General features: G+C 44.7%; 1 protein-coding gene across 1 annotated transcript; it reads left to right on the top strand.

Moving 5' to 3' along the window:
• Positions 1–124: 124 nt before the first annotated feature.
• LOC118706448 (40-kDa huntingtin-associated protein-like) lies at positions 125–1,472 on the top strand. The gene has a single exon (XM_036415779.2). The coding sequence runs from the start codon at positions 237–239 to the stop codon at positions 1,383–1,385; it is 1,149 nt and encodes a 382-aa protein (XP_036271672.1). The 5' UTR covers positions 125–236; the 3' UTR covers positions 1,386–1,472.
• The last annotated feature ends 9,139 nt before the right edge of the window (positions 1,473–10,611 follow it).

Below are 10,611 nucleotides of genomic sequence, written 5' to 3'. Positions count from 1 at the left end.
CAACAGAGGGCACCTGACCAGGCCCCGCCCCAGGATCTGTGATTCGTCTAAACTCATTGTTCTAGACCAGGCCCCTCCCAGGGCGCCCTACATTTACATATCACCAGGGCAACGCCAGGGCGTGCATCACTGGTGCCTGCTCCGTGGGAGGGAGGCCAGAGCGGAACGCAGGGCACGTCGCTGTCAGCTGCCTGCACCCACGAAGTCCGCCCAGAGGAAGCGCTCGGGCTGGGAACATGGCGGCGTCCTCTAGCGGCCTGGGTGGCTTTTCCGGGATGGGGCTGGATGCCGGGGACTTCCTGGCCAGGTACCGGCAGGTGTCGAACAAGCTGAAGAAGCGGTTCCTGCGGAAGCCCAACGTGGCGGAGGCCGGCGAGCAGTTCGCCCAGCTGGGCCGCGAGCTGCGCGCCCAGGAGTGCCTGCCCTACGCGGCCTGGTGCCAGCTGGCGGTGGCGCGGTGCCACCAGGAGCTCTTCCACGGGCCGGGGGAGGCCCTGGCGCTCACCGAGGCCGCCCGCCTCTTCCTGCAGCAGGAGCTCGACGCCCGCCAGCGCCTCGCCTGCCCCGCCGCAGCCGGGGAGCCCCTGCAGGCGGCCGCCAGCGCCCTGGGCGCCGCCGTGCGCCTGCACCTCGAGCTGGGCCAGCCGGCCGCCGCCGCCGCGCTGTGCCTGGAGCTGGCCGCCGCCCTGCGCGCCCTGGGCCAGCCGGCCGCCGCCGCCGGCCACTTCCAGCGCGCCGCCCAGCTGCAGCTGTCGCCGCTGCCCCTGGCCGCGCTGCAGGCGCTCGGCGACGCCGCCTCCTGCCAGCTGCTGGCCCGGGACCACAACGCCGCCCTGGCCACCTTCACCCGCATGCAGCGCCTGGCGCAGGAGCTCGGCAGCCACCCGCTGCAGCCGCCGCCCCCGCCGCAGCCGCCGTCGCACCCCCTGATGCAGCCTCAGCCTCAGGGGCCCCACCTCAGACCCAGCGTGGTGCCAGCCCTGTCCACCTCGCAGCGCCCTGCGAATGCTGGCTTTGCGGCCGCGCCCTCTGGTGCCCTGCTGGGCGCCTTCTCGGACATCGCGGTCCGCTGCGAGGTGTCCCGCGTGCTGCTGCTGCTGCTCCTGCAGCCGCCGCCCGCCAAGCTGCTCCCCGAGCACGCCCACACGCTGGAGAAGTACTCCTGGGAGGCGTTTGACAGCCAGGGCCAGGAGGGCGGCGGCCAGCTCCCCGAAGATCTCTTCCTGCTGCTGCAGTCCCTGGTCATGGCCGCCCACGAGAAGGACACGGAGGCCATCAAGGCGCTACAGGTGGAGCTGTGGCCGCTGCTGAGCGCCGAGCAGAACCACCTGCTGCACCTGGTGCTGCAGGAAACCATCTCCCCCTCCGGACAGGGGGTCGGATGACTCCCACCGGCCTCGTGACTGTGCCCGGGGCCGGACCTCGGGCACCGCCATTGCATTTGGAGGGAAATAAAAGTTACTGATCACAGCGACTCCACCTTCGTTAGCCTATTCCTCTTGCCACCACAGACTTAGTTGACTGAAAGTTACCCGTACCCAAAAGGCTTCTTTCCATAATAGTGGCAGCAAAAAGCAGCATGACAGGGACAGAGTAGAACGCATGGCTCTTTTCCCCAAAACTGTACCATCAAAATGAGAAGCCTTTTACCCTTTTCCTCTTCCACCCAAGTCGCCCCACCCTATACCCCGATCTTTGTTTCCTGATCAGGGTTTTATTTTGCACTGCTGTCTTACTACTTAAGCTATGTGTTTTGATCATGACTCATTTCTTGGTGCATTTCTCTATCTCTGCGATCACCCGATTTCTCCTGTTTAATCAACGCCATCCATATTCACAGGAACCATTTGATTCCATGCATCGCTGTTGGGACAGCTCTACATCTACGATAAAGCCATTCCAACAGTCCTGACATGTGGTTTCGATTTACTTCATCTATAAAATGGGAATAATGTATCTCCTTGTCAGGCCCCAGAAAGCAGGAACAGTCCTCTTTCGGTTCCAAGACTTATTCAGTCATTTGAAATTGACAGTGTACTTAGCATGCCATTACCCTGGACAATGAGTCTACGGAGATCATTTTACTGGGATCGCTGCAATGCAAATGTATCTGGTGCAATGTCGGGTTGGGGGGTGTGGCTGGAGGGGGGTCCAAGGCAAACGTGTCAGGTGTGCATTGGAATCCACATGTATGCTTCTATTCTGAGAGTTACCTATAACCCACAAATTAGCATGACTGATTTCTTGGCCCATGTCAATATTTGTAGTAGGAATCTTTCTGCAACTCTTATGTAACTCGACTAAGTAAAATCAGCATGGTTCTTTGGTGTATGATCATGTAGATGACTAAAAGCAGGATGGCGTTCCATTTAAAAAGTCTAAATCTTCAAGACTTTTTGGTCCACATGTTGCATGCAAAATGACTTACTAGCTGTGTACTGTGTGGGTTTTTTTAAATTCAATTTTATTTTATTTACAGTTTCAAGAGTGATAACAAGAATTCTTCAGAGTATAATCTCAACCATTCAGCTTTGGGAAAATGCATCTCAAACCAATACAAAATAATATTGAATGTAAACTGTAATTTTAAAAATAAAAATAAATAAAAATTTAAAAAGACCTGTTTGCAACAGTACTCGGACATAATAAGGAGAGAATAAAAGGAAATGCATGAATAAAGTTGCTATACACTGGATGAAAAAATTGTGTCTTCAATAATTTAAGAATAATGTATTTGTGTATAAAATCAAGTTGTTAATGAAAATGAACTGGAAAATATTTGACAGACAATGGAAAGCTAACATGTTGATATTTGATGTGATTCAAGAAAAGCCCACCCAAAGAACAGAAAAAAATAACCAAATTTAAAGCTGGAAATAAAAAGTTCCTGAATTGATGAAAGACATGTGCTTAAGAATGCACAAGTTACAAATTGGAACAAATTAGGAAGTAAGCCCTAACCAGTTTGGCTCAGTTGATAGAGCGTCAGCCTGTGGACTGAAGGGTCCCAGGTTCGATTCCAGTCAAGGGCATGCACCTTGGTTGTGGGCACATCCCCAGTAGGGAGTGTGCAGAAGGTAGCTGACTGATGTTTCTCTCTCATCAATGTTTATAGCTCTCTCTCCCTCTCCTTTCCTCTCTGTAAAAAAATCCAGAAAATATATAAAAAATTAGGAAGTAAAACTAAGAAGTAAAAGGGTTAGAGAAATAAGGGAAGGGGAAAAATAAGACTATTGACTATAACAGATTCAACCAACAGAAGCAACAAAGATAAGTCATCATTACAAAAATCATATAAATTATAAGGAGGGGTAGCATGAAAAAAATGCTTTTAAAATATAGAGAATCAATAAAAAGGTAAAAGTGATTAGAGAAAAACGTATGTTGTAGAGCTAGAAGTCAAATCCAGGCATATATGACTTCCAAGTCTGCACCATTGTCTTCTGCCCTTGGATATATACACTGTTATGCCCAGATTTCAAGATCCCCAAGGACCACCAGGGAGCAGAGTCCGATGCAAAAGCAAAGAGCCTTTATTCAAGCTGGACCCCTGTGAGCGACTAGCCGGGTGACTGCTCTGCCATTCTCCACGCAGGGAGACCAGAGAGCAGCAGCTATGACCCTTTGTCATAAACCACATCCTGTTTTTGCAGAACAAGTAACCCAAGACAAAACAGTTTTTCCCAAGCAACATCAGAGTCATGCCATTGACGATCATTTTGTTCACAGGGTCATCTCTTCTTCAGAAAGCTGACAGTGATCTACGAAAGAAGGCCTATGTGCTGGAAAGAGGCCATGAGACCATATCTCAAGACCTGGCCTGTTATCAGCACTGACAACTCTATTTGGGGAATAGTCCACGGCCTCTCTGGAAGCATGCTCAAAAATTTCCACTCTCCAACATACACAACCACTCATCTTGAACTTTCTTGCTACATTTAGCTTACTTTAATTCCATGTTACACTCTGGATCACTATCTATTCAAATGACCTGAACATGTACACTCTGTTGAGAATCACGTGTCATTAAAGCCATTTCTGATATATGATCTAATAGAAAAAGATATAAGCCTCTGACCTAATAAGAAAGGTATGTATATGAGTTCACAGAACTCAAACCCTACCTGAAATCAGCTCCAGAATACAATGTGGCCTTTCACGGAGAAAATCTGGGAAAGAGTTCACCTATGACCTGCACACCAGGGAAGGCCTGAGGGGAGACGGTAGAGTCCAGTGCAGCCAGCAATCCTTCACTTGTAAAATGTAAACATTTCCCAGTCAGAAGAGACCATGGCCTTCAGGTCCTTTTGTTTTGTTAAGCCTCTCCCAATGTTATTTTTCCATGGATTTTTTTAAGGGGTAGTGGAAGAAAGAGGGAAAGATAGAGAGAAACATTAATGCTAAAGAAACACATCGATTGATTGCCTCCTACACACGCCAAGGTACATGCCCTTGACTGGAATTGAACCTGGGACCCTTTGGCCTGAAGGCCGATACTCTATCCTCTGAGCCAAACTGGCTAAGGCAGCCCTCAGGTCCTTGCATCCTCTGTCCTGAACTGGCAAACTCCATCCTTTGTGCTCTCCACCTCCTCACCTGCTTCTTAGGTGCAGAATCCTCCACTCATCTCTTATTTTCTATATTCTGATGCCCTCCTCACATTTGCTAATTGGTACTAGACCTCAAGCATTCACCTCCACCTTTCTTCCTCCATCAATTACTTAACTTATCTGTGTCTTAAGTTCCTCTTCTACAAAAAGAAAACAATAGTATGAGTTTGGCTGTGGACCCTAGTGACTTTGGGTATCATCATATTTTCTAGAGTTGGAATAAGAGCCCTATTAAACTTTCAATAACAACAAAAATGCAATCATAAAAAAATGAAACAAAAGAGAACAGGTAACAGCATTAAAATTGGCATTTAAACTATTGACTCAACGAATCAACAGGAGCTAGAAGTTTCCAACATGAAATCATGGACCAGGGTCTTGCTTCAGGATGAACTGAAAAACAGTTAACCATTCAGTGGTCTCATAAGCTCCACGTGATGCTGTGGATAATCCTAATCATCATATTGTCCAAAGTAGTAGATTTGGCTTTTCCACTTACTTGTTCCAGTGGTTAAATATAAGGGTGGGCAAAAGTGGTTTTACAGTTGAGTGCATAAAACACAGTTTATTTATTAATTATTATATTATTTGTTACTATTATTGTTTTTATTTCCTATCCTTTCTTATTATTTAACTTTAGGGTAATAAGGGCTGGTTATTTAACCTACTTTTACCCAACCCCTGTATCTATCTACCTTTTATTCAACCATTTCCCTATCTATGCCATAGGCCAGTGTCACTTTATGTAATGTCCCCAAGAGACCTCTGGAGGGAGGCAGAGGGAAGGATGTCAAGAGCTGTGGTACATAAGCCAACTGGAAAGACAAATTGTAGTCAGTTTTATTACTATAGACATGAAATCTTCAAATCAGATAAAATCTGCACATTGTGTTGAAGGTTTACTTTTCTCTACTAGTGTAGACTCCATCTTTCTGTTCTCTAGGAAAGTATTTGGTCAACTTGAATCCAATCTTTTTCTATACCCTGAGCTGTGGGGCTATTTTCTTTCTTTCTTTCTTTCTTTTTTTAATTTAATTTTATTTTTTATTGATTATGGTACCACATAATTGTCCTCATCCCCCCATTCCCATCCCAAACCCCTCCCCCCATATGCCTTCCCCCCCTGTTGTCCATGGCCACTGGCTAGGCCCATATGCATGCACACAAGTCCTTTGGTTGATCTCTTCCCCTTACCCCCACCCTCCCCTACTTTCCCTCTGAGGTTTGAAAGTCTGATCGCTGCTTCTCTTTCTCTGGGTCTGTTTTTGTTCATCAGTTTATGTTGTTAATTATTTCCTCTAGATGTGTGAGATCATGTGATCCAAGAAATACCCTTGTAAGAACTGAAACTGAGACAAGCCATAATGGTTATGCTGAGAGGCAAATGAACTCACTACAGATCAGTCTGTAGTGAGTTCCTTTCTGGGCCAACAGTTATTTCAAATTTGGTTGGTGGACAAATGGTGGTGATTGTGGGGCTATTTTCAGTATCTACAGGAAGAGACCTTCCCCAGCAACAGTACATTCACAAAAGCCAAACAATACTTAGACCCCTGGGGAAAAAGAGGTATTCAGTGTGTCTCTCAGAAGACCTCATAGGCTGTTTGTTCTCTACTTCCTTTTCTTGCTTTACCAGTTCCCTGACACCATGCCCCTTCCTCTTGCAAATAAACATAAGACCCCCAGGGCCCCAGAACAGCAAGAAGTACTAGGGAAACATGGTCTTTTGTTAAGGGAATCCCTTGGGCTTGTAATAAAAATAAATTCTCCTCTCCTATTCTATCCTCTTCTGACAGCAATTTTATTCTTCTCGCTTACATTGCACTCCCAAATTAGCTCCATTGTCTGTGCTCTAAGAATACTTTGGCTCAGCACAGCCCCCTCCCACTTCAGTGGTGCTGGTCAGAGATGTCAGGAAATAGCAACTCACACATGTTTTCTCTATCAGTTCACATATAATGTTTTCTATACAATAGTAATAAGTAAGATCTACATAACTAAATGTAACTAATAATAGCAATAACTAAATGTGTGGTGGTAGGGATAGGGACTGTCCTAGTGTCAAAAGAAGAGAGAGCACCAGAAATTATCAACGCACCTGAAAATGCTGGGGCTGCTTCCAGCACAAGGCCAGACACAGGCAGCTCAGCCCTAGTAGAAAACGCAAGCCTGTGCAGCTCAGAAATTGCCCCTGAATAGCCATTTGGAGCTGGGCTTCCTCAATGGCCTGCATCCAGCTCACAATGGCACTGGGTTTTAGAATTACTCGCTTCGAACTCATTCAAGACTCTCATTGTCCATAAACAAAGAGTCTAGTGTGTGCGTGCGTGCGTGCGTGTGTGTGTGTGTGTGTGTGTGTGTGTGTGTGTAAGAAAGAGAGAGAGAAAGAGAGAGAGAGAGAGAGAGAGAGAGAGAGAGAGAGAGCTCCACACCCAGAAAAGAGAAAAAAAGATAAGAAAAAGCAAATGGACTATTTCTCTAGTCACAGAGATGTAAAGTACAGTACAGCACAGGGAATACAGTCAATAATATTATAGTAACTTTGTATGATGTCAGATGGGTACTACTAGACTTATGAGGGTGATCACTTTGTAAGTTATGTAAATGTCTAATCATTGTGCTGTACACCTGAAACAAATATAATATTGTATATCAACTATAATAGAATTTTTTTAATTTATCTTTATTGTTAAAGGTATTACGCATGTTCCCCTTTTTTGCCCATTGATCCCCTCCACCCTGGGCCCGCCCACCCCCCAGGTCTCCACCATTCTATTGTCTGTTCTATGCTTCTATGTTCCTGGATCTATTTGGTTCATCAGTTTATTTTGTTCATTAGATTCCACATATGATTGAGATCATGTGAAACATCTTTCTCTGGCTCATTTCGCTTAGTATAATACTCTCTGGGTCCCTCCATGCTGTCTCAAAGGGTAAGAAGAGACCCTTCCTTCTTACAGATGCATAGCATTCCACTGTGTAAATGTGCCAAAGCTTTTTTAAATTCCATTTATCTGCTGATGGGCACTTGGGCTGTTTCCAGATCTTAGCTATGGTAAATTGTGCTGCTATGAACATAGGGGTGCATATATCCTTTCTGATTGGTGCTTGGGGTTTCTTAGGATATATCCCTAGAAGTGGAATCACTGGGTCATAAGGTAGTTCCTTTTTTTCTTTCAGGAAACTCCATACTGTTCTTCACAGTGGCTGCACCAGTCTGCATTCCCAAAAACAGTGCACGAGGGTTCCCTTTTCTCCACATCCTCACCAGCACTTGTTTGTGGATTTATTTATTTGTTTATTTTTAGGAGAATTTCTTTTCTTTTTTTAAATATATTTTATTGATTTTTTACAGAAAGAAGGAGAAAGGGATAAAGAGCCAGAAACGTCGATGAGAGAGAAACATCGATCAGCTGCCTCCTGCACACCCCCTATTGGGGATGTGCCCGCAAACAAGGTACATGCCCTTGACTGGAATCGAACCTGGGAACTTTCAGTACACAGGCTGACGCTCTATCCACTGAGCCAAACTGGTTTTGGCTGTTTGTGGATTTATTGATGATAGGCGTGAGGTGAATCTCATTGTGGTTTTAATTTGTTTCTCTCTGATTGTTAGTGAGATTGAGCATTTTTTCCCATGTCTATTGGTCATGTAGGTGTCCTCTTTGGAAAACTGTCTATTCAGATCCTTTGCCCATTTTTTCATTAAAATATTATTTGTATTGATTTTTTACAGAGATGAAGGGAGAGGGACAGAGAGCCAGGAACATCAATGAGAGAGAAAAATCGATCAGCTGCCTCCTGCATGCCCCACACTGAGGATCAAGCCCATAACCAAGGTACATGCCCTCAACCAGAATTGAACCTGGGACCCTTCAGTCCATGGCCCAATGCTCTATCCACTCAGCCAAACCGGTCAGAGCCCTTTGCCCATTTTTAAAAATTGGATTTTTGTGTGTGTGTGTTGCGTTGTATAAATTATGTTTTGGAAAGTAACCCCTTATCAGATGTATCATTGACAAAAATGTTCTCCCATAACAATGGGTTGTCTCTTCATTTTGTTTGATTCCTTTGCTGTACAAAAGCTTTTTAGTTTGGTGTAGTCCCATTTGTTTATATTTTCCTTTGTTTCCCTTGCCCCAGGAGATGCATCGGTAAAACTATTGCTATGAGAAATGTCTGAAATTTTACTGCCTATGTTTTCTTCTAGGATTTTTTTTATGATTTTGCATTTTACACTTAAACTTTTAATCCATTTTGAGTTTATTCTTTTTTTAAAATACATTTTATTGATTTTTTCACAGAGAGGAAGAGAGAGGGATAGTTAGAAACATCAATGAGAGAGAAACATTGACCAGCTGCCTCTTGCACACCCCCTACCGGGGATGTGCCCGCAACCAAGGTACATGCCCTTGACCGGAATCGAACCGGGGACCTTTCAGTCTGCAGGCCGACGCTCTATCCACTGAGCCAAACCGGTTTCGGCTTGAGTTTATTCTTTTTTAAAATATATTTTTATTGATTTCAGAGAGGAAGGGAGAGGGAGAGAGAGATAGAAACATCCATGATGAGAGAGAATCATGGATCGGCTGCCTCCTGCACGCCCCTACTGGGGATGGAGCCTGCTCAACATCTTTAGTCATTAGGTAATTGCAAATTAAAACCACAATAGGATATCACTATACATTTATTAGAATTGCTAAAACTAACTTGCTGACAAGATCAAATGCTGGCAAGGTATGGAAGAACTAGGACCCTCAAACATAGTGGGAATGCAAAATGATACACTTTTTAAAAAAATATTTATTGTTGAAAGTATTACATATGTCCCCTACCCCCGCCTCCATTGACCCCTTATAGGTACACTTTTGAAACCAGTTTATCAATATACACCTAACACTAACACTTCCTTCCGCTTTTGGGAATTACCCAAAGGGAAATGAAACATACATGTACACAAAAACTTGAACACAAATGTTGGCGGCAGCTTTTTTCATAATCAAAACTGAAAACAGGCCAGATGTCCATCATCATTTGAATGCATAACTAAAGCGTGATTTATCAATATAGCGAAATAACACCAAGTGAGAAAAAAGAATGAATCCTTGATACACACAACAACATGGGTGGATCTCAAAAGAGGCTTCACTTGCCGGGACCGGTTTGGCTCAGTGGATAGAGCGTCGGCCTGCGGACTGAAGGTTCCTGGGTTCAATTCCGGGCAAGGGCATGTACCTTGGTTGCGGGCACATCCCCAGTAGGGGGTGTGCAAGAGGCAGCTGATCGATGATTCTTTCTCATTGATGTTTCTGACTCTCTATCCCTCTCAATACCTCTCTGTGAAAAATCAATAAAATATATTTATGTATGAATCCATGAATCTGAAGTTCTAGAACAGGCCAAATTATGATGTGGTCTTAAAAATAGGAACATTGGTTGCCTCTAGGGTATGAGGATGAGGCTAATTGGGCAGGGGCTTGAGAAATCTTTTCATATGATCCAGTAGTCCAACTCTTGGGTATTTACCCTAGAGAAATGAAAATTTATGTTCGTGCAGAAATGTATCCATGACTCTATTGAACAAAAACACAACAGTCAGTTAAGTTAGTTATTTTTAAAAATATATATTTTATTGATTTTGTACAGAGAGGAAGGGAGAGAGATAGAGAGTCAGAAACATCGATGAGAGAGAGTCATCAATCAGCTGCCTCTTGCACACCCCCTACTGGGGATATGCCCACAACCGAGGTACATGCTCTTGACCGGAATCGAACCCGGGACCTTTCAGTCTCCAAGCCGACGCTCTATCCATTGAGCCAAACCGGTTTCGGCTAAGTTAGTTATTTTACCAACAAAAATGGGCTCATTGGGGGAATGGCAAAGAATTGCAATTGAGGACAAACTATGGCAAAACATTAGGCAAGTGCAGAGAACAAAGGAGAGGAACTGTTTCTTTTTCTTTTTTTAAAATAAATTTTATTGATTTTTTACAGAGAGGAAG

Source organism: Pipistrellus kuhlii, unplaced genomic scaffold (genome assembly GCF_014108245.1).
Source record: "Pipistrellus kuhlii isolate mPipKuh1 unplaced genomic scaffold, mPipKuh1.p scaffold_m20_p_51, whole genome shotgun sequence".
NCBI lineage: Eukaryota > Metazoa > Chordata > Mammalia > Chiroptera > Vespertilionidae > Pipistrellus > Pipistrellus kuhlii.
Note: the sequence above shows the minus strand (reverse complement) of the source record. Positions and strands in the feature narration are given on the sequence as shown.

What these genes read in the sequence shown, in the direction of transcription:
- LOC118706448 (XM_036415779.2), top strand. Translation starts at nt 237, where the DNA reads ATGGCGGCGTCCTCTAGCGGCCTGGGTGGCTTTTCCGGGATGGGGCTG.